Source organism: Emys orbicularis, chromosome 1 (assembly GCF_028017835.1).
Source record: "Emys orbicularis isolate rEmyOrb1 chromosome 1, rEmyOrb1.hap1, whole genome shotgun sequence".
Taxonomy (NCBI): Eukaryota; Metazoa; Chordata; order Testudines; family Emydidae; genus Emys; species Emys orbicularis.
This window is the reverse complement of record NC_088683.1, coordinates 319,986,714-320,011,062: the sequence shown is the minus strand read 5'-3', so window position 1 is coordinate 320,011,062 and position 24,349 is coordinate 319,986,714. Positions and strand designations below refer to the sequence as shown.

General features: G+C 44.2%; 1 protein-coding gene across 2 annotated transcripts in view; it reads right to left on the bottom strand.

The window, feature by feature from the left end:
• The window catches only part of STARD13 (StAR related lipid transfer domain containing 13), a 507,124-nt gene that overhangs the window by 199,247 nt on the left and 283,528 nt on the right, over positions 1-24,349 (bottom strand). Inside the window, exon 1 of one of the 2 annotated variants that reach the window (XM_065403692.1) lies at positions 10,316-10,439. The exons of the other annotated variant lie outside the window; for it this stretch is intronic. Coding sequence (XP_065259764.1) covers positions 10,316-10,439 — 124 coding nt within the window. Of the gene's footprint in view, positions 1-10,315; positions 10,440-24,349 lie in introns of those variants that run through there. 2 annotated transcript variants of the gene reach the window in all.

The following is a 24,349-nucleotide window of genomic DNA, read 5'->3' as shown; positions in this document are numbered from 1 at the left end:
TATATTGGAAACACCTACAGAAAAATGCCAGAAAGAATGTTCAATATATCATGGTATTAATCAGTAAGTCAAAATGAATTCGAAAACAATTTTCTACAAAGAAATTAGAAGGTGCATTCTCTTGTTGTTAAAACAAGTCTTTAAAGGAAAACAGTGTGTTATGCACCACTATATTCTTTAACAGATGTTAAATATAAACATTGACCATGAATCATGTCCTCAGCTAGTGTAAACTCATGTAGCTCTATTGAAGTCAATGGATTTACTATAGCAATTTACACTTGCTCATGTGGTGCCAGATCAGCAGCAACTTCTTTTGGGCTGCCATAACATTCCTACATTGCAGGTATGCTGCACTCACATTGTATGAGAGCTGTATTTCAAGGAGACACATGACCTATAAGTCAGTTCCCTCATAAAGTTCATAACTGCTTAATTTTAATTGATAAGTAACAGTTATAAGGCATCCTTAACACCTCAGCGTGGCTGGGCCTGCTCCATAGATGGATGAGACTTCCAGATAAACTGCCAACATAACTTCCTGAATTAAGAGGCATTCTGTGGGGATGTAAAGTTCCATGAGAGGGTAGGGGTCACGATCGGACACTTGCCTGGCAATAAATCATGGCCTTATGTAAGGCCCCCTGGTGGTTATATAAGATGAGGCCTTATGTAAGGAACAATTGAACCAATCGGTGTGGGGCTATACATGTGATAAACACATGATTCTCCTTCTTGTCCAATCGGTAGATGTGTAATTATAGCCTAATTGTGTTATGTAATGTTAAGAAGGACTATAAAAGAAAGCTTGTAATAAACAGAGTTGGAGTCAGCTTGCAACCACATTGGTCGTGTGCTTTATCCGCTCCACAAGGGACCCCACAGCATTCTATCCTTTGAGTTGGTACAGAATCAGCACCCCAACTTGGTGCTAGAAACCACTGCTGCCAGAGGTGCTATCTGCATACAAAACAAAGGCCCTGGTCACTTGCAGTAATCAGAACAAACCAACCACAAGGGGCATTGCCTTGATGGCCTTGCCAAATTCCAAAGTGGGTAATTACTTTCTGCCTTCCTAATAGGGCCGGCTCTAGGTTTTTTGCCGCCCCAAGCAAAAAAATTTTTGGCTGCCCCCCAACCCCACCCCTGGGCTCTCACCCCCACCCCACCCACACCCCGTGCCGCCCCAGCGCTGGGCTCTCCCTCACCAGTGCTGAATCCACCCACTCCCCCCCTCACCTCCAGCCGGTCCGGCGCTGGCAGGTCGGGGTAAGCAGTGGGGCTCCCGGGCCGCACCTCAGCCCAGGGTCCCTCCATCCAGGGCTTCTGCCTCCAGGACCGGCCGGGACCCGAGAGGGCAGAGCCGGGTGACTGCCCTGGCAGGGGGATGAGGAGCCGGGGCAGGGTAGCCCCAGAGGCAGCGGAGCCCCGGAGAGCGGGACGCAGGCCCTGCACGACAGCACCCCGCCCTCTATGGCCCTGCTGCTGCTTCTGGCCGCCCTGCCGCAGTCCCTGGGTGGCTCGGGCCACTTCGCCCAGCCCCAGCTGTGGCCCTGGGGGGGCGGCCGCCCTGCAGCATCTGCAGGCGGCTCCGTGTGCCGCGAGGGGCGGCCCCCAGCCCAAGTGTCCCCCGCTAGGAGCCTGCCCGGCCCATCCACAAGGTGCGGCGCTGCTCCCCCGTGGTGCGAACCGCAGCGGCCCCAGGGCGCCCCCAGCGCACAACGCGCTGCTGCTGCCAGGGCTGGCTCTTGGCTTTTGCTGCCCGAAGGGGGAAAAAAAAAAAAAAGACGGCCAGAATGCCACCCTTGAAAATGTGCCCCCCGAAGCACGTGCTTGGTTTGCTGATGCCTAGAGCCGACCCTGCTTCCTAAGCAGAGCTGGCTGGAAAATGGAAGCCCCTTCCCATGAAAACTCTCATTTAACAAAAATAAATAAAAAACACCCTGAGTCAGGACAAAATGTGTTTTTAAAAATAAAACTCTCCGTGAGATGGGATTTCCAGAAAACTTGCACTTCAAGAGAACCAAAACCGATTTTTTTCAGCTTGCCAGCTGTCCACCTGGAAGGCTCTTGTCATTTTCATTTTCTGCCTGCAGGAGGAAAATGAAGTTGACAAGAGCCATCCAGGCCAGCAGCTGTAGATTGAGTGCCAAGGCTCTCTGTATTTCCCCTTCCCACCGCTGCTACTGGAGTGCCAGGGTGCAGGGCAGGCAGCCAACCAGGGCACTCAGCCTGACCCACATTCCCCCCCAGCCAGGCAGCAGCTGTCTGCCTGGAAGACTCTTTTCAGTTTTGCTTTCGCCACGCAGACAAAATGTGAAATTGATAAGATCCTTCCTGGTGAGCAGCCGGGGAGCCGTCACTTTGATTTTCCTGACAGAACATAGAAATTTTCCAATGGAACTTTCTGATTTTGTGAAAAGGGCATTTTCCATTGGAATACTGTTCTGATGCAAAATTCCCACTCAGCTCTATTCCTAAACCTTTCCTGGAGATTCAATTGGACAAATTATGCTTCCTGTCCTAAGCTATCCCATCCCTGAGGTAGTTGCATTTCAATGGTGATTGAAGTGATCCATATAGTTGCAAATCAGAGTCTAAAGTGTTTTTGGATTATTGTAGGTGGAGCTGATAATGATGCTTATAGTCAAACTTGCCTGATATCTCCATTTTCAGTTACTTATAACTTGGTGTAGCCCATAGGATTATTTTGCTAGCTATTATATCCTACTAATTCAGCCAGCAGTATTAATTAATGTTTCTTTTTCTAATATTAATCCATTTTATTCTTATATTTTATCAGTATTAATTCCTTGGAATTTAGGATGTGTTGAGACATGTATTTCCTAATAATAATTTTTGCTGAAATGCAAGAAGTCTACCGGCTTGTAAGATCCGGTAAGATCTGCTATATAGCAAAAAGTATAATCAGTTATACATATGTTAGCATAAAAGCTGGCAACCTTTGGCACCGTTAAGAATGGTCCCTGAACTTTGGGGAACTAAAGGGAGGAACTATCCACATCACATCACAGGTTTATCCGGCTCCTACAACCGGTTGGTAACTGTAGGGTACACCACAACTCTAGGTCATCAAGAGAGCCTAGGTTGGCAGTTTTGGAGTGAGATAATTCTTATTAATATATTTAGAAAGTAAGTGTCATATTCCACTAACCTATAGGAGAAGGGTACCCATAAATTTCTTAGGGTACAGAAACAAGATTTGGGTATAGTAGGTTGGGCCTGGATTACATAGATCAGGATCCTATAAAATACCTTGTAAGGGTTGGTTAGTTAGTCTTTTAGGATAGTTTTAGGGATAGGCTCTCGCTCCTCTAAATTCCAGTTCTAAGCTCTATACTCTAACTCCTGAAGCTTCGGTTTCTTGGAGTACTTTACTCTAGAGACTATCTTCTATCACGCTATCAGCTCAGTTTATGCAGTATAGTATAACTACTCAACATTCCTAACCATCGGGGAAGCCAGCACCATCGTGTAATCGGGCATGCCAGGAGTGAGGCTAGTCCTTCATCTCCTATTACCGGGCTCCCAAGGAAGGGTGTGAGTATGTTAGGTTAAGGTACTTATAATAGAAATGTTACCAGCAGGAGTTTTGAATCCTTTTACTGTTTTGCAGTTATAAGTTTCATTGCATTCCTTGTTTTTATGTTAATGACAATAAATATGTTATCAATTTGGTATTGTCCTCAGTGTATGCGTTCTTGCCAAGCACCCTGAGAATCCTCTCCCAATATAGAACTCTCTGAGTTCTTAAACTCTGTAGTCTGAATTGGATAAGAACCTATAAATCTTCTGGTCGGATGCGATCAGTGGCGAGCCATAAAAATTCACCCATCAAATTCAGGTCAACATTGACTAAACTTTTCTGTGACAGGTGACTGCCTCAGGCTGATTTAATTTTTTTTGGTTTCAGCAAATACAGTTCAGCCATTTTCAAGAGAAAAGTTAGAAAAAAATGTTGTTTTGCCCATGTTAAAAGTATTCTTACAGCTGTTTCACTGAGAAGCTCTTGTGCCTTCATGCTTTGGAATAGGGACTTGAAATTTGGCATCAAGGAAGCGCCTTTTGCTGTTCCAGTGAGAAGCTTCCCAAATTTGACCAAGTTGAAAAATTGCAGCAGCCACGGACTCAGTAAGGACTTGTTGCAGTTTGGCAGCTAAATTATCCAAAGATTTAATCTGCACTGAGCATGCACCAGCCCAGGGCAGGACAGCTGAGCAGGATTCTCCCTGTGATTACTGCTTTGGGCTGCTGTACCAAGAGGCACTGGAAGTGAGAGCAGGGAGACTCTCTCTCCTGTGCTCTCAGTGCTCTACCTACTGGTGCCCAGGCAGTGGAGGAGGAAGCAGCCTGACTCAAATAGGAACAAGAGCTGGACCTGAAGGGGGAAGGCAGCAGAGGGAATAGGTTGGGTTAAGGAGCCTGAAGGGGGCAAGATTAGGACAGGCGTGGCAAGGAAACTGGGGCTGAGAAGATGAGCATCGGGTGGGGAGGACTGGGACAGGCTAGGCGAGAAAACAAAGACAGACAGGTAATTGGCTGCCTACTTTGCCCAACTGGTCTGATCTGCACACACAAATAATGAAAGACTGATCCGAGCAGGGGGACTTGACCAAGGGTCTTCTGCCCCCCAGGTGGGTGCCCTTATCAGTCATTAGGTCATTCTCTCTGGCCCAATCACTCTCTCATTATTTATCCACAGGGAAACAGCTTCAGCAGGAGTTCCCGTGGCTCAGTAGCTTGAGCAGTCTCCTGAGAAGTGGGCAAGCCCTGTTCAAATCCTTTCTCCCGCTTTGCCAGGGAGGGGGAATTGAACCTTGGTCTCCCACATCTTAGGTGAGTGCACTAACTGCAGAGCTAAAAGTTAGAAGGCAGGGGACACCTCTCCTCCAGCCTGTCTGTGTGGAGACAGACAGTTAGCACATTGGCTGGGTTAAGCAGCTACCTGCCTAGTTTGCAGATTTTTGTGGGTCACATTCTTAAGTGCCTATCTGTCCCCATTCTCTGTACAGGGACCTAACTCAGCTTTGTGGGTTGCAGCAGTGTTGTTGTCATGATTTTCCAGGCACCAAAAAATTAGGCACCGTGATGTTCAGCATTGCAATGCCTAAGTGCCTTTGTAGGATTCAACCCAAATTGTGTGCTCCTCATATTCTGGGTGACCAATTTCAGATCCTGGAGTATAATTTGAAAAAGTGCTGAGTGCTCAGCAGCTGCACCTGAAGTCAATCAGGGCTCTGCTTTGAACATATAAAGTGCTATATAAAACTAAATACTCTGAAATATTAGGTGTTTTGAATCTGGCATCCAAAATTAGTGGCCACTTTTGACCTTAATCTTTCTGTGACTCAGTTCCTATCAGTACAATGAGGGTAATAATACACCCCCACACACACACACACACAGGGATATTGTGAAACTAAATACATGAATGTTTGTGAAGCACTCAGATACTACAGGGATGAGCACCACAGAAAAGTCAGGAGGAAATTAATAATTCTGTATTCAAAGCAGGGTTTGAATAGCATGCAGTAAATAACATCTATGAACAATGAGGAGAAAACAAAATATTGAATAGCTGCTCGTTCAGTGAGCACTGTCTGTCCTGTGCACTGACAGAGGCAAGGGGGTCTGTGGGGAAAATATAGTATGGGATGACGTAACTAAAGACTGCATCATAATACATATGCACCCGGGGGACAAATTAAGGTTGCACAGGCAACCTTAATTTTGGCATTTCTTAAATTTTGAGTGTTTAACTTTGCAACATTAACAATCTTTCTGTATAGTTTTTTGGATGTAATTATTTATAGCATGCCAGAGTGTGCATAGCACTTTTCAACTGCATACAAGTTATCCTTCTGAAACAAGAGAGACAAGGTAGGTGTAGTAATATCTTTTATTGGACCAGCTTCTGTTGGTGAGAGAGAGACTGTGTGTAAGCAGGAAAACTTGTCTCTCACCAACAGAAGCTGGTCCAATAAAAGATATTACCACACCCACCCTGTCTGTCTAATATCCTAGGACCAACATGGCTACAACAACAATGAATAAATAAATATAAGCCATTATTATTATTACTACTATAATTTTACAATGGTAGATGATCATGATTTGAGTCAGGATTTCAGTAAGCACTATAGGATCATTAGTTTTTTTTTAAAAAAAAACTACAACAATAGAACAGTTTCAAGATGTGAAGAAAAACACTGAAATCCATAAAGCAATGAATTTCAGTCATTCTTCAAATGTGGTAGTCTGATGGTCCAGATTTATGGCCAGGTTAAAAACTATCCAAGGTCTTTCTATATATGGTCTTTTGGACAACCTGATCATCAAGGCCCCAATCCAGCAAAGCACTTATACATGTGGTTAAATTTAGTGATCACTGACTTCAATTGGACTTAAAACAGGTAGCTATATCAGGGCCTAAACTTCTCCACTAAATTGTCTTTAGAGTAAATTCCAGTGTACTAGATAGTCTTTAAAAATTAGGTCATCTAATCAATAGTGCATTTGATAAATCTCTCAAAAGTAATGACTGAATTTATTTTTCCAGTCTTGAACTGACACTGACAATAACAGTCACACCACAGAAGGAACCTGTTAGTGAATTCTAAACAGTCAAATGAAAATGTTAGTGTAACAAGAATCTTACCTGAACACGACCTGCCTAGGTAAGTATAAAAAAAAAAGCACAGAAACTACTAAAAGCACCACTTAGGTCATTATATTAAGTATACCCACTAATTTAATAAACAAGTCGAGGTCAGTGGAACAGAAGAAAAGAGTATTTTGCACCTTGCAATCCAGCCTGAATAAGGGGCACCGCATAATTGCCTAGTACTACCAGAAGCAGAGTAGGAACCAGAGTGTTACTCTTAGGGTTCGTCTATACTTACCCGCTGGTTCCGCAGCAAGCAATCGAGCTTCTGGGATCGATTTATCGCGTCTTGTCTAGACGCGATAAATCGATCCCGGAAGTGCTCGCCATTGACGCCGGTAATCCTGCTCCGCGAGAGGAGTAGGCGGAGTCGACGGGGGAGCCTGCCTGCCGCGTGTGGACCTGTGGTAAGTACCTTTAAGTTCGAACTAAGATACTTCGACTTCAGCTACGTTATTCACGTAGCTGAAGTTGCGTATCTTAGTTCGAACTGGGGGCTTAGTGTGCACCAGCCCTTAGTCACACTCTGCTTCCTAATCACCCTTGCTCAAAGGGGTGGGGGGGGAAGTAACACTCCACAAGCCCTTTCCTAGCATAGCTTCCTTCCCCCTCCACTGCAGCCTAGCTGTGCTGCCTGGAGCAGTGAAGGGAGTAGAGCTAAGGCTCTGTCCGCTCCCTGCTCTTGCTCATCCACTCCTTGGCCAACTGCATGGGAGGGGGAGTAGCAGCTGTTTTCCCCTACAACACATGTTAATGCAAATAGCCCATTCAGTGGATGAAAGGGTCTCCTCCCCTGCGAGGCCCACGTTTGAGCCTTAAATACAGAGGTGAAAAGGTAGAGTAAGACAAAGGAATAAATACATAAGAGCCCCCAAACCTCTTCTACTTTCACTCATAATAATGATGATGATGATGATGATGATTGATGATGATGATGATTTGCTATATAACTGTTTCCTGAACCTTCGTTTGGCTGGAAGTCAGGAAAAAAAACACACCCAGCAAGCTAAGGGTTAAAAGTGTTCTTCCCGCCTCGGTCATTCTTCTGAAGCCCTAGTTAACTTTCAAGGACTGCTGGTGTGATTGTCATTCAGGGCTGCAGCATAAATATCAGCTTTGGGGAGAAGGAAAGTTGGACAACTGTTCACCTCAGTGTGATCTTATTTATTACTACAGATGGGCAGCTGATCAGCCAGCCAGCAAATAATGACGTATTTAGACCAGCCTAAATTCCATGCCTTTCATTAATGAAAAGTGGAAGAAAGGCCACAGGGATATTTACTGAGGCCACAGAGGCCAAGACTAAGATAAACACAAAGACAAATAAATACAAATGCAAGGGCAGAAAGCCAAGAGACATAAAACCATCTGAGGAACAGGGTATATTTGGAATCTGTTAGCTCCACAGATATTATTTGTACACATTTTATCATCTTGTCAAATGAACCATGTAATCAGATAAAGGGCACCTTTACCACAAACTCACCAGCATATTATAATGGAATTAATAACATAAATTATGGCAGTGCATTAAGTCAGGACTTGAGTATTACAGCCACTTTAGCTAAAAAGCCTGACTCCATCAATTTTAATCCAAGTTCCTTTAAAAAGTTGGCTGCTGCTCTGTGGCAGTCTGCCCAGGCCTTCTGTTCACTCAAGCAGTAGTTGAGGTCTGTTTGACAGAAGATGGCTAACCCAGTGTCCCAGCTGAATGCCCTGCTGGCATGTGCTTTTAACAAAGCGCTAACCAGATTACATGTAAGGAGATATTAATATTCTTTATTTTTATGCTTTCTCAGAACTATCAAGTTTAGAAATAAACAAGTAGGATTCTGGGCCTCTGTGTACCTACCCACAACCAGACACTACTCCACAAATACAAGTTCTTTGCCATAGCCAAATAGTCTGTACTAAGTCTTCAAAAACAAGCATGTAATTTGTATCCATTATTTTAACTATTTGAATCTGTGGACATTTTGTGGGCACAATTTAGATGCCTACATTAGAAAAATGTGCCCTATATACTCCAATACCAGCATGTTACAAAGTCCTAGATGGTGTCCTTAAACGATCTACAAGACAATAGAATGTAGTTGAAGAATCCATGTTTTGCAAATTAATCTTCATTACATGTGACACATTTGCCTTGCATTTATAGTGTATCTTGGTGCCATCTAGATCTTTTCATCTTCAAGGTGTTTTATAAATATTAACTAATCATCTGTTTACATGTGTAAAATCAACATGCTACTGCCATCTTGTTCTCAGAATGACCTGAGTCACTCCTGAAGGGGGTGATTTATTGAGTCTCCTCTGACTTGATTTGAGGGGATTAAGATTCTAGGGGCTAGATTTTCAAAGGTATCTTGGTCCCAAACATTGCAGACAGATTGCAAAGTGAGTCAGGCACGTAACCTGCTTAGGCATTTTTGAACATCCCATTAGGAGCTTATTTACATCATTAGGTGCCTAAATACATTTGAAAATCTGGCCCCAGACCCCCACACCCTCCAGTAATTAGAAATATAATGGGTGGATGTTGGGATGTAATTGGGCAGTTTACTTCTTAATTTGGCTCGGGTAATTTTGAAGTCTCCCCTTGCAGGGAATGTCTTCACTGCAGAGTTAAACAGGGCTCTTACCCAGGTTTTAACCCTAACCCCCTACCATCCACCAGGGCTGCCCAGAGGATTTAGGGGGGCTGGGGCAAAGCAATTTCAGGGGCCCCTTCTATTAAAAAAAAGTTGCAATACTATAGAATACTATATTCTCGTGGAGGCCCCTGCGGGGCCCAGGGCCTGGGGCAAATTGCCCCACTTGCCCCCCCCCCCCCCGCAGCCCTGCCATCCACACACAAAAACCTTTCCCTCAGTTTCCACCTGCTTTAAATGCCACCTGCTTAGAAAGCTGAGGGCAGAGCTCACAATGCTCTACATGACTGGGATACGTGGGTGAGGAAGGGCATGGGAGCGGATTGCCCTCCCCATGACCTGCTCTGGCTCTGCAACATCCAGGGGACGGATCTCCCAGCCTCCTCCATACGGGGATCTCTCTCACTTCTTACTGCTGGGTTCGCTAATAGTACCTGAAAGAGCCATCAATAATTGAGGAGCTGTTACATACGGGAACTCTTAGAAGTTACAAAAACAGAGCAAGAGCACTTTGGTACTTCAGCTGTAGAGGAGGTGGGTGTGTAATGTGCACACACACAGCGCTATAGGGAGGGGACACAGACCAAAACTGGACAGAGGGCAGACACCCAACTGCCGAGGGGGCGCACAAAGCGCTGTCCAGAGTACACAACTAGTTAACACAACACACACTCACAGCTGTATTAGGCACTAATGCACACCCACTCCGCTCCCACAGCTGCAGCCCGCACTAATGCCCCGCGGAGCAGGGCACACACGGCGCTGTACGAGGCCCGCGCAGAGCGAGTGGAGTTGCTGTTGCACAGCGCGAGCCGCCAGACAGGTGATTGGCTGAGCAGGGCCGGGACAGGACCCCACTGGCAGCGGGCACTGCTCCGGCAGGAGCGCCTGAGGGGAGCCAGGGCAGGATCCCTCACTCCCAGCCGGGGCAGAGCGCGCGGGGCGGCGGCGCGGGAGGCAGTGCGCTCGCGGGACTGACCTGCCAGCCGTCTCTCGCGGACGTTTCTCCACAGTAAATCCCAGGCTTTGGCGGTGGAGTCCCGCAGCTGCTCGCTGAACGACCGCCGGAGCTGGGGCTTGGCAGACCCGCGCTTGCCGCTCATCATCGAGCCCCCGGCATCACCGCGGGCTCCCCGCGGCAGGTCCCGCTCCGCGCGCTGCGGCTCTGGCGTCCCGGGACACGCGGCGGGGGCAGCCAGGCACCGGGAGCTGCAGGCGGGGGGTGTGTGTCAGACTCGCCGCACTAGGCGTCCCCCCGCGTCACGGCAGCTCCGAGAGGCTCGACTAACCTGTGCGCTTCTCCCCGCGGCTCGCCCCGCTCCCCCTCCCTGCGGGCGCCGAGCCGAGCCTGGCTCCTTGCGGCCCCGTTCGCGGAGCGCCCAGAGCACGGGCCAGATGGACAGCAACTTACCCCCCGCCCAACTCCCCTCCCAGCGCACCAGGGGCTCTGCGCTCTTCTTCCTCTCGCTGCCTTCCCGCCGGGCTGTCCCCGCAGCCACTTGTCGCCAGGCTCGGCGGCGAAGGGCAGATCGCTCCTGAAGGTTTGCCCGCAGGTTTGCCCGTCTGTCGGGCCATTCCCGAGCCTGGCTGCTGCACGGCCACGCAGGGAGCCCCCGGGCCGAAGCCTGGCAGAGACTTCCAAGCACCAGTCCCCGTCCGGCTCCCATGGTCCCAGTAAGAGCTGCAGGAACCGGCCCCAGCTGAGAGCAGTTTTGGTCTTTACTATCGGAATTGATCAGCTGAAACACCTTCAGGATGTTCTGTTAATCAGTTACACACCCCGGGCTCCCTCCCAGCATTGCCCCCCAGCTCCCTGCACTGCCTCAGCCCCACCACCGGAGCTCCCACCTGCTGGGATGCTAGTGTCAGGGGAACCCCCCGCAACCATGTAATGGGGACCTGCCACCACTCCTTGCCACAGCAGGCTAACAGAAGGGAGGGCTCCCCTGCTATCTGCCAGGATTCAGCGTGGGGGGATCCCCACTTCCACCCCCAACAGAGGTGCCCGTTGTATGTGGGAGAGGGCTTCAGACCATCCCAGGGGAGAATTCACCCACCAACACCCCCACATAGCCATGATGGGATGGCACCAGCAAGGCATACCCCCCTTCATAAAGTGTCCTCTGTTTCTTTCCTCAGGGGACTCCCCTGTGCAGGAAATCATGCTCCAAGGACCTTCCCCTACTCCCTAGGACCCATGCACCAAGGGGGTGGGGGTGGGGGTGTCAGCCCTTCCCCCACTCTCCTGGACCCCTGCTTCAAAGAAAGGTTGGCAACAACTGTTCCCTTCTAGTCTGTGAATGTAACAACTGCCTGACATCGCTCAAATTTATCCCCCCTCCCCAGCACCTTTTTCCTTCCCCTCTTCCCCATTCCCTTTCCTCCCCTCCTTCCTCATTCCTTCCACACCCCACTTTCAGGATCACCTCCTCCATAACCCTCACTCTGGCAGTCAATCCTTTGGCGCACAGGCTGAGAGGGGGCTCACCTCCCTTAGTCCCTGACCAGCCAGGGAGCAGCTTCAGGGCCTGGACCCCCTCAGACCAAACAGTCAGAAAATCAAGTGGCTGGGGGTTCCCCTGCCTCACAACACTGGCCAATGCTGCAGTCCCTTTCCTTCTCTGGCCCCTAGCAGACAACCAGTGGCTGCCCATCTCCCCACTTCACTGGGAGCAGGGGCAAAGCCCGAGGGAGATGGGCAGAAGGGGGTACCCGTTAGGCTTTCTGAACCAATGTAAGTAGTTCTTTTAGTTGCAACCTTTGTTAATTATGACTGTGTTGGAGAGTCTGAAGGAACTCAAATGTGAAATTGCAGAACTACTAACTGTGGTCGTGTAACCTATCATTTAAATCAGCTTCTGAGGAAATGACTCAAGGATAGCTAATATGATGCCAATTTGTAAAAAAAGGCTCCAGAGGCGATCCTGGCAATTACAGGCCAGGATGGCTAACTTCAGTACTGAGTAAATTAAAGAACAGAATTATCAGACACAGATGAACACAATTTGTTGGGTAAGAGTCAACATGGTTTTTGTAAAGAAAAATCATGCCTCACCAATCTACTAGAATTCTTTGAGGGGGTCAACAAGCATGTGAACCAGGGAGATCCAGTGGATGGTGTACTTAGATTTTCAGAAAGCCTTTGACAAGGTCTCTCACCAAAGGCTTTTAAGCAAAGTAAGATGTCATGGGAGAAGAGGGAAGGTCCTCTCATGGTTAAAAGATAGGAAACAAAGGGTAGGAATAAATGGACAGTTTTCAGAATGGAGAGAGGTAAATAGTGGTGTCCCCTAGGGGTCTGTACTGGGACCAGCACTATTCAACATATTCAGAAATGATCTAGAAAAGGGGGTAAACAGTAGGATGGCAAAAATTGCAGATGATTAGGGTGACCATATGTCCTGATTTTATAGGGACAGTCCTGATTTTGGGGACTTTTTCTTATATAGGCACCCCACACCCTACAGATGATACAAAACTACCTAAGATAGTTAAGGCCAAAGCAGACTGCGAAAAGTTACAGAGGGATCTCACAAAACTGAATGACTGGGCAACAAAATGGCAGATGAAATTCAATGTTGATAAATGCAAAGTAATGCACATTGGCAAAGATAATCCGAACTATACATATAAAATAATGGGGTCTAAATTTTACCACTCAGGAAAGAGATCTGGGAGTCATTGTGGATAGTTCTCTGAAAACATCTACTCTATGTGCAGTGGCAGTCAAAAAAGCTAACAGAATATTGGGAATCATTAAGAAAGTGATAGCTAATAAGAGAAAATATGATATTACCTTTATATAAATCTCTGGTACACCCACATTTTGAATACTGCATGCAGATCTGGCTGTCCATCTCAAAAAAGATATATTGGAATTGGAAAAGGTACAGAAAAGGGCAACAAAAATGATGAGGTATGGAACAGCTTCCGTACGAGGAGAGATTAATAAGACAGACTTTTCAGCTTGGAAAAGAGACGAATAAAGGGGCATATGATAGAGGTGTATAAAATCATGAATGGTATGGAGAAAGTAAATAATGAAGTGTTATTTACTCCTCATAACACAAGAACTAGGGGGTCACCAATTTAAATTAATAGGCAGCAGGTTTAAAACAAACAAAAGGAAGTATTTCTTCCCACAATGCACAGTCAACCTGTGGAACTCTTTGCCAGAGGAGGTTGTGAAGGCCAAGGCTATAACAGGGTTCAAAAAAGAGCTAGATACATTCATGGAGGATAGGTCCATCAATGGCTATTAGCTAGGATGAGCATTGATGCAAAACCATGTTATGATGTGTCCCTAGCCTCTGTTTGCCAGAAGCTGGGAATGGGTGACAGGGGATGGATCACTTGATGATTACCTGTTCTGTTCATTCCCTTTTGAAGCACCTGGCATTGGCTACTGTCGAAAGACAGGATACTGGGCTAGATTGATCATTGGTTTGACCCAGTATGGCCATTCTTAAATTCTTATGTCTGTGTGTCAGTGCCAGCGCTTGGGTTAGTGGTATCTAAAGTGAATGCCCTGCACTAGGAGCAGTGAAAGCTCACTAAAAGTGGGGGGCCACCGGTGCCCAAGCCATGGCACTGCCCCTACCACTCCTTGCCCCTGCAGGCCCGCCTCCATTTCGCCCCGAGGCCCTGCTCTTGCACCACCTCTTCCCCTCTCCCCCATCGCTCGCCCTTATGGCCGGTATAAAATGATGGGGCCCTGCCTGTTCCGGCACCCCTGCCTTGCACTATACCAGGTACCTAGCTTGGTAGGAAGCTGTCACATTGAACATTAACAGAGATCCCTATGTAGTTTAAATCAAAATAGAACCTATTATATCAGCCTTACCCAGAGACTGGGGGCTAAAAGCAACAAACAGATGGAACCAGTGTTACTGCTCAATTAGTTTTAACAATCCAAGGATGATCTGTGCAGAAGCATTTGCATAGGGCTGTTGTCTCAAAAAATAGTTGAGATTTGCCTGAATTCCTATCTGAGCTTTACATTTTAATACAGTATTGCTCTGAAATAGTTTTTCCATATTTTCCCCTATAATCCTGAGAGAACACAGTGTTTGTATAAGGTCCCTCTACTGCAGGGCCGGCTCCAGGCACCAGCGAAGGAAGCAGGTGCCTGGGGAGGCCAATAGAAAGGGGCGGCACTCCGTCCATTATTGGGGCGGCACGTCCGGGTCTTCGGCGGCGGGTCCTTCACTCCCCTTCTTCTTCGGCGGCAGCTCAATCGTTTTTTGTTTTTGTTTTTTTCCCCTTTGCCGCTTGGGGTGGCAAAAAAGCTGGAGCCGGCCCTGCTCTACTGTCAAGTCCCAAATTCATCAACAGTAATGGTAGAGCAGAGATAGAAGCCATATAGATTTTTGCAACTCCAAGCTCCCATGCGCCTCAACCCTGATTGGGAGACAGAAAGCCACTAGAGAAGATGGATGCTTCTGCCTCTCTACCCATTTGATTCGTTTTCCTACTGATACTGCCAATAAGTGTGTGCTGTGTGTGATGTTTGCTTTGTGACAGGGGTTCCTGTCCGGCAGGAACTAGACTGACATCAGCAATTAATTTCCCACAGAATACTGAACAGCCCTTCACGGGTCACTACGGACATGGGCTGGATTTGAAACCATAACCTCGATATGAAATGTTCTGTATCACTTTACCAACTTGTTGCTCCAAATACCCATTCAAGGCCCCCAAATATTGTTAATGGTTTTCCTCCCACATCGTTTACATCTCATCTCCTTTTATGTCCAGATGTCTTGTCTGTTACCAGTCCTCATTTCTTCAGCTTCTCTCTAAGGTGACCAAAAGGGGAGTATAGAGATGTTTGTATCCCATACCTTCACCACAATCTAGTCCTTGTTCTTTCAGCAGCTCCTCATAAATAAACTTGTGGGCTGTGTTACTGTTCAAAAAGCTAAATCAGGAATTTATTGTAGTTCCACTTTAACCTTCTGACCAACAAAGCAAGCCTCAAACCCCAGCCCTTAATGAAGAGCTGTAAAAGAAATGGGGGGCCAGCACTCTGTGGAGGAGTTAGAGGGGGACAACAAGACACAAAAGGAGATTGTATGTAAGGGAAGGAAAGTGTTAAAATTCAGGGCTTGAAAAAGCACTACTTCTTGGTGAGTCAGAAACTTTCCTGGAAGGAGAACAGGGCTTAATCGATCAGTTTCAGAAATATTTCAACTGTCCTTTTAAAATGTCAATTTAATCTGTCCAAAATGTTTCTAGCCCTTATGGTGTTAATGAAAACATCTTTATAAATGTTAATCAAAATTAAACCAATGCAGTGCTGTCTTCCTGGAGTTGTACTCCACCTTATAGCCTTCCATGAGCAGCAGCAGAATGAAACTAACAAGACTATTCCCAACTGTGTAGGGTGCAGGGAATCTGACAAGAATCACATCAGTTTCACGCTCCTGTGGCTGATGGGGGAGTGGAGAAGGAGGGAGATCAGCAGCAAAAGCAGATACCATGCTTGTATCAGGAGGGGGACAAAAATGTGGATGAACTCTCCCATTCATTAGCCAGCATATTTAGATATTACCCTTTCAATGACCTAAAGAAGAGCTCTGTGGAGCTGGAAATCTTGTCTCTTTCTGTTTATTGGTCCAATAAAAGATATGACTTCACCCACCTTGTCCCTTTAATGAAAGTAGGCTGTCCAGTAATCTGATTGTCAAAAAGGGATTAATTTTGATAAATTTCACCTATATCAACAATTACTGTAAGGGCATGCTCCAAGATGCTCCAAGAAATGCATTTGTAACTGACAATTCATATGTCTAAGTTTTTTCACTTCCTGTTATGATTTTAGTAAACATGAGTAGAAGGTAAAGTTTTGGTTAACCACCTTCTTAATTTTCAGCAGTAGACATTAGAATGAATGAGTAGACAACAGATCGATGCTAGTGTGTCTACAGCATAAAACACTTTTCATTATCCAAAACAAGCCAGATAACCTAGCCAGAGAAAAAGGGGCACATTTTCCACGGAATCCGCATTTAAGCTGCTTGGTACTAGTCATTCCAAAATGGTTTAATTTGTGGTTATTCAATAAAAGTATGTGATGGGCAGAAAAGGAGAAAATCCCCAGCTGCCCCTAGAGTAGATTGAACTAGAACACAGTGATTTGGATTTGCTTATTGCTAATGAAACATACACAGGAATGAAAACTATTTCATTTTTTTTTTAACTTCCAGTCAGTCTTCACCCATGGCATGTAAAAGGTTGGGAGCAGAACCATGCTATAACTGCAACTCTGTTCTGCTGTGATTGTGGCACAAAAGATCTAATTTATGTATATAGCTATTTATAGTACCCCCAATCACCATGATAATTAGATGCCAGGTAAATTAGCATGAGATGATAATCTGCCCTCAAACTAACAGTATTCTTTAAAAAAAAATGGTTACAGTTTCTGTTATGGGGCCTGAAGTCATTGAAGTCAGTTGCAAAACTCCCGTTGACAGCAAGTTCAGGCCCAATGAGTGGAAAATATGATAAAACTTTGGCTTGCTATTTGCAAGTTGCTGATAGAATAAAACAAAAGTAAAGCAGCTTTTTCTCTTTCATCTACTGTTTTGTTACTGTCACAGTCAAGCTGGAAGGGCATATTGAGTGGGGTCCCGCAGGGATTGGTTCTGTTCAATACCTTCATTAATGATTTAGATAATGGCATAGAGAGTACACTTATAAAGTCTGTGGACATTACCAAGTTGGGAGGGGTTGCAAGTGCTTTGGAGGATAGGATTAAAATTCAAAATGATCTGGACAAATTGGAAAGATGGTCTGAAGTAAATAGGATGAAATTCAATAAAGACAAATGCAATGTACTCCACTTAGGAAGGAACAATCAGTTACACACATCAAAATGGGAAATGACTGCTTAGGAAGGAGTACTGCAGAAAGGGGGTCATAGTAGATCACAAGCTACATATGAGTCAACAATGTTGCAAAAAAAAAAAAGCAAACATCATTCTGGGATGTATTAGGAGTGTTGTAAGTAAGGCACAAAAAGTAATTCTTCCACTCTATTCCGAGCTGATTAAGTATCAACTGAAGTATTGTGTCCAGTTCTGGGTGCTACATTTCAGGAAAGATGTGGGGGGAGGGATAGCTCAGTGGTTTGAGCATTGGCCTGCTAAACCCAGTGTTGTGAGTTCAATCCTTGAAGGGACCACTTAGGAATCTGGGGCAAAAATCAGTACTTGGTCCTGCTAGTGAAGGCAGGGGGCTGGACTCAATGTCCCTTCCAGCTCTATGAGATAGGTATATCTCCATATGGATAGACAAATTGGAGAAAGTCCAGAGAAGAGCAAAAAAAAAAAGATTAAAGGTCTAGAAAACATGACCTCTGAGGGAAGATTGAAAAATTTGAGTTTGTTTAGTCGGAGAAGAGAAGACTGAGATGAGACATGATAACAGTTTTCAAATACATAAAAGGTTGTTACAGTAAGGAGGGGGAAAAATGTTCTCCTTAACCTCTGAGGATAGAAGAGGCAATGGGCCTAAATTGCAGCAAGGGAAGTTTAGTTTGAACATTAGGAAAAACTTCCTAACTATCAGGGTGGTTAAGCAGTGGAATAAATTGCCTAGGGCGGTTGTGGAATCTCCATCATTGGAGATTTTTAAGAGCAGGTTAGACAAACACCTGTCAGGGATGGTCTAGATAATACTTAGTCCTGCCATGAGTGCAGGGGACTGGACTAGATGACCTCTTGAGGTCCCTTCCAGTCCATCGATTCTATGATTCAGTTCTGCCAACAGCTGAGTAAAGAATTAAATCTCATTCTACACATTGCCTCTTTGAGATAAAGGGGACTACTTGCAAAGTAAAGCACTATTCAACTTGAGTAAGGTAGAATAATCTGGTTCTAAATTTGTTCAGAAGTGGAGCACTTCAATGGCACACCAACTCTTTTGCAAGGCTCCATCTCCCTCACTCCAACTCTTTTTTTCCCTCTGGGAAATAAAGATATTCTTCTGTATATGGCATGAAACTGTGGCTCTCAGCCTTTCCAGACTACTGTACCCTTTTCAGGAGTCTGATTTGTTTTGCGTACCCCCAAGTTTCACCTCACTTAACAACTACTTGCTTACAAAATCAGACATAAAAATACAAAAGTGTCACAGCCCACTATTACTGAAAAAAATGCTTACTTTCTCATTTTTACCATAGTTATAAAATAAATCAATTGGAATATAAATATTGTACTTACATTTCAGTGTATAGTATATAGAGCAGTATAAACCAGTCATATGAAATGTTAGTTTGTACTGACTTTGCTATTGCTTTTTATGTAACCTGCTGTAAAACTAGACAAATATCTAGATGAGCTGATGTACCCCTGGAAGACCTCTGCTTGCCCCTAGGGGTAAGTGTATCACTGGCATAAAAGAATGGTGCAGGACCCTCCTTGAGAATGACAACATTGTAAGTGCAGGTCTAGAATCCAGTTACTATTATTAATTTGTATTACCATAGTGCCTAGGAGCCCTCATCATGGACTAGAACTCCACTGTGCTAGGTGCTGTACAAACACAGAACAAAAAGATGGTCCCTGTCCCAAAGACCGTACAATCTAAGTACCAGAGAAGAGACAACAGATAGATACAGACATATAAGATACCAGTAGTGGCTCATGTATACAGGGTGTTGGGGCACCACCCTTCCAAAGTAAAATCAACACTTATTTTAAATTTTTCTATCCACTCATCAGCTTATTCCCTTTGCATTCTCCCTCCTTCACCAGGCTACTCTTGCCCACCCAAAACCTTCCTACTTTCTACTGCTTGCCCCCCACTGGTGTGTGTGTGTGCGTGTGTGTAACTAAATACTGATCACAAACACAGTAAATTTGCTATGTTTGTGATTTGTATTTAGTGGCAGGGTGTTTCTCCCCACCACCCCTGTGGCAAATGCAGTTCTGATTTCCAAGATCACAGGAGGTGATTTTAAGTGGGGTTTTGGCTTCACTGCCCAAGCCCCATGCTGCGGTATCTGCACAGCCGCTAGGACTGGCTGGGGTGGCAGACTCTCTCACCTTCTCTTGGGCTCTGCTGTCTGAGACTGTGCGACTCAGTGCTGAATTGAAGGCGGAGTAGCTGCTGGAGGAGGCCTTGCCAGGCAGGGCAAAAGGAGGAGGTGGTGGTGGTAAGAGAAAATGCAACAGGAGGAGAAGAGGACGAGGATCATAGTAAGGAGGTCCAGGCTGGCCCAGGACTGGCTGCCAATGTAATTAAAGGCCCTTGGCAGCATAGGAAGACAACTTTCCTAGGGCTGATCCTCCCCTTCTCCATGTTTGGACATGTGGGTGGTGCCCTGGGAGCAAGTGGGCATAATTTTTTCTGCTATGCCCCAAAATTCACCAGTTGCCACTACAAGGGAGCACTAGAAAACAATAAGACAATACTGGTCAGCATGACAGGCAGTGGTCTCAACACCCCAGTGGCTTAACCACTGTCAAATTTCTTGTAGGCATGGCAACAAAGAAGAGTTGTAAGGAGGGATCTGAAGGAGCATGATGAGGTGGCTTTGCGGATGTTCACAGGGAGCACCTCCCACATGTGAAAGCAGCATGGGGGGGAAAATTTCAGACAAGCACCTTCATTCTAATGACTGGGTGATAGAGGCTGGGATCAGGGGCTGACTGGAGGTGGGAGCTTCACAGATTCCAAGTCCAGAGCCACTGTGACCATCTAGTTTGATCTCCTGTGTACACTGGCCCTAGAACTTCCCCAAAATATTTCCTAGAGCAGATCTTTTAGACAAACATCCAGTCTTGATTGAAAAATTGTCTGTGATGGTGAATCCACCACGCCCCTGGATAAATTGTTCCAATGGTTAATTACCCTCACTATTAAAAATGTACACCTTATTTCTAGTCTGAATTTGTCTAGCTTCAGCTTCCAGCCATTGGATCATGTTATACCTTTCTTTGCTAGATTGATGAGCCCATTATTAAATATTTGTTCCCCATGTAGGCACTTACAGACTGTAATCAAGTCACTCTTAACCTTATCTTTAAGCTAAATACATTGAGCTCCTTGTGTCTATCCTTTCATCATTCTCATGGCTCTTCTCTGAACCCTCTACAATTTATCAATATCCTTCTTGAACTGTGAGCACACAAACAGAACACAATATTGCAGCAGTAGTTGCACCAGTGCCAAATACAGAGGTAAAATAATCTCGCTATTCCTCCTTGAGATTCTCATTTTTATGTATTTCGGGATCTCATTAGCTGTTTTGGCCACAGTGTCCCACTGGGAGCTCATGTTCAGCTGATTATACACTATGACCCCCAAATCTTTTTTCATAGTTACTGCGTTCCAGGATGGAATCCCCTATCCTGCAAGTCTGTCCTACATTCTTTGTCTCTATACATATACCTTTAAATTTAACGGTATTAAAACCCATTCTATTTGCTTGCATCCAAATTGCTTGGAATCAGTGACCTGTCCTCTTCATTATTTACCACTCCTCCAATTTATCAGTGATGCTTTTATGTTTTCTTTCAGGTCATTGATAATAATGTTAAACAGCACAGGGCCAAAAAACAAATCTTGCAGGACTCTATTGGAAGCACACCCACTTGATGAAAATTCCCTGTTTATAATTACATTTTGAGATCTTTTAGATAGCCAGTTTTTAATCCATTTAATGCATGCTATGTTAACTTTATATCATATTTTTAAAATAAAAATATCATGGGCTATCAAGTTTAACGTCTTAGAGAAGTCAAAGTATATTACATCCACACTATTACCTTTATCAACCAAACTCATAATCTCAAAAAAACAAACAAACAAACAAAAAACAAGTTAATTGACAGGATTTGTTTTCATAAACCCATGTTGATTTTCATTAATTACATTACCCTCTTTTAGTCCATTATTAATTGAGTCCTGTATCAGCTGCTGCATTATCTTGTCTGGGATCAACGTCAGGCAATAGGCGTATAATTATTCAGGTAATCCCGTATACCCTTTTTAAAAATTCTGACAGCATTAGCCTTTTTCCAGTCTACTGGAACTTCCCCAGTGCTGCAAGATCTATTGAAAATCAACATTAATGGTCTAATGAGCATCTTGGCTAGCTAGTTTAAAACTCTTAAAATTATCTGGACCTTCTGATTTAAAAATGTCTAACTTTAGTAGCTTCTGTTTAACATCCTCCAGGGAGACTAGTGGAATGGAAAGAATGTTATCACCATATGATGAGACTATATCATCTGTTTTTCCCCCCAAATATAGAATAGAAATATTTATTTAACACTTCTGCCTTCTCTGCATTATTATTAATAATTCTAACATTTCTATCTAGTAATGGACCAATACCACTGTCAGGATTCTTTTTGTTACTGATATATTAAAAAACCTCGTTATTGTCCTTTACTGGGCTGGCCATGGATTTCTCCTTGTGTACCTTTGCTTCCCGTATCAATTTTCTACAATTCCTACTTCTGATTTATATTCATTACTATCAACTTCTCCTTTATTCCACTTGTTATATATTTTTTATAGCTGTCTTCACTTCCCCTCTAAATCAAGTAGCTTTTTAAATTAGTACACCCTTCTTCCTTGATTGTGGCATTTGAAGCATCCAGTAAGATGTTCTTAAATGATTCCCAATTATCATTCATATTTTTCTGTTTAAATTCTTCCTCCAGATGATTTGGATCATAATTGTTTTCATCTTTTTGAAACTGTCCTTTTAAATCACCGTGTGTGTATTGTTTTATATATTACTGGTCTGGACTTTATTCTGCTTCCACATTATAAATGTGATCAAGTCATGACCACCTGTACCTAAGCTATCATTAAATTTTAGTTTTGTGATCTGTTCCTTTTTTTCTGTGAGGACAAGGTCTAATAAAGAATTCCTCCATGTTCGCTGCAACACTTTCTGAGTTAGGAATAAGGTGACCAGACAGCAAATGTGAAAAATCGGGACGGGGGTGGAGGGTAATAGGAGCCTATATAAGAAAAAGACCCAAAAATTGGGACTGTCCCTATAAAATCGGGACATCTGGTCACCCTAGTTAGGAAATTGTCATCCATAATGTTTAGACATTCTAAGGATGTTTTAGTACAGGCAGCATAAGACGTCCATCATATGTCACTCAAATTGAAGTCTCCCATGATTATACAGCTTTTTTTCCTACAGATTATAAAGAGGTGTGTAAGGAGGGGGTCATCCTGTTCCCTAGTGTTATTTGGTGGTCTGTAGCAGACACCAGCTAATATCCCATCTTGTGATTTAATCTGTTAGGACATTGATCCATAAGCATTCAAGGTCATTTTCTTCCAAGTTATCAATGACTCGGAAACAAGTAATGCCATTTTTGACAGAGTGCCACTTCCCACCCCTTTTGCACATTCAATCATTCCTAAATAGGTTAGAACCATTGATTTTAACATGCTAGTTGTGCAAACCATCCCATCAGGTTTCAGTAAAACCAACTAGATCAAATTTATGCTCATAAATGAGCAATTCTAATTCCTCTTGTTTGTTACCCAAGCTCCTAGCATTAGTGTATAGGCAATTCAAGCATTTCTTTTCTTCATCTCTATATTAAATGAGATCGTAAATGAGGGACGGTAAGTAGGGTGAGGATAAGACATGAAGGGTCTTAAAAGTGAAGAAGTAGCTTGTGTTTGATGTGACAGAGAAGGGGGAGCCAGTAGAGGGATGCAAAGAGAGGGGTGACAGGGTCAAAGTGACGGGCTCAGAAAATGATTTTTGCAGCAGCATTCTGAATGGATATGAGCAGGACAAGATTGGAATGATTTTCTGACAGAAAAGTCACTTCTTGCAAAATGAAAATTGTCCATGGAAAAATTTCAATTTTTCTGGAAAATTGTTCCCAGCTCCCTGGTTCTCTCTAGCTTTCAGGCTTCCCAGAAGCCTCACTTCCCAAGCTCTCAAGCTTCCCAGCTCAGTAACTTTTCAAACAGGTTGGAACAAAATGTCATTTTGACTTTTTCTAAACAAAACTTCAGAATTCCTATTCTGTGGGAAATAGCTAAATTGTGTTTTTAATTCTGTTTCAGAACTTTTTTTGTTTTCCCTCCTGAATTTCCCACAGAACAGGAATTGCAGCTTCTGGCCAGTTCTAGTTTTAGTTGTGTGAATGGACAAGGGCTGTATCTTAGAGATGTTAGGCAAAAAGAACTGGCAAGATTTAGATGCAGTCTGGATATTAGGACCTAGAGAAAGGTGTGAGGTGAAGGTGATACCCAGGTTATGGGCTGGAGTGTTGTTCACAATGACTGAGAAAAGAGGTAGGATGGCGGACTACAGGGGAAGATTATTGGATGGATAATATTTTAACCATATAGAACAATGTGAATGGACACTGGAAAGCAAGCCTGACACTTCAAGGTAAATTGAAATTTTCTCTGAACATCCTCAGCACAGCAATCATTGTACACCTGTCAGTCCCCATCAGTTATTAGAGGAAAAGGAACAGAAAAAATAAACGATTTTCTGAAAACCTCTCAACTTCCTAAAACGTGTCTCACTTTCTTCGTTAAAATGCCCTCTGCACCGCTCTTGTATGCTGTACTGTGCAGCTATAAAAAGCCTGGGGATGGGGAAGGAAGAATCCATCCTTTAGTGACTGGGCAATTGTCTAGAAAAGTGAAATATATTTAACGTGTGCACATGTGTTTGTCACTAAAGTGGAGTTTTTATATATGGGTGAGACAGTGATACTTGTGCTTTGGTTACGGGGATTGGTATCCTTGAAAAATGCATTAAGTAGTTTTCAAATTTGATGTGCTTAATGTTCTTGAAAAAATGAGCAGTTATCTTGAAATGAGAAATGTGTCAGCATGGAAAGTTGTCTGCAGCTCATACCTGACTCTCTTCCTTTTCATTCTGGCTTCTTGACTTTCATTTATTCTCTATTAGTTACCTAACAAAAACAAGCTATATTAAATTACATCTCCCTTTTTTTGCAACTTTATTAACAACATTGGGGCTTTGTCTAAACTGGGA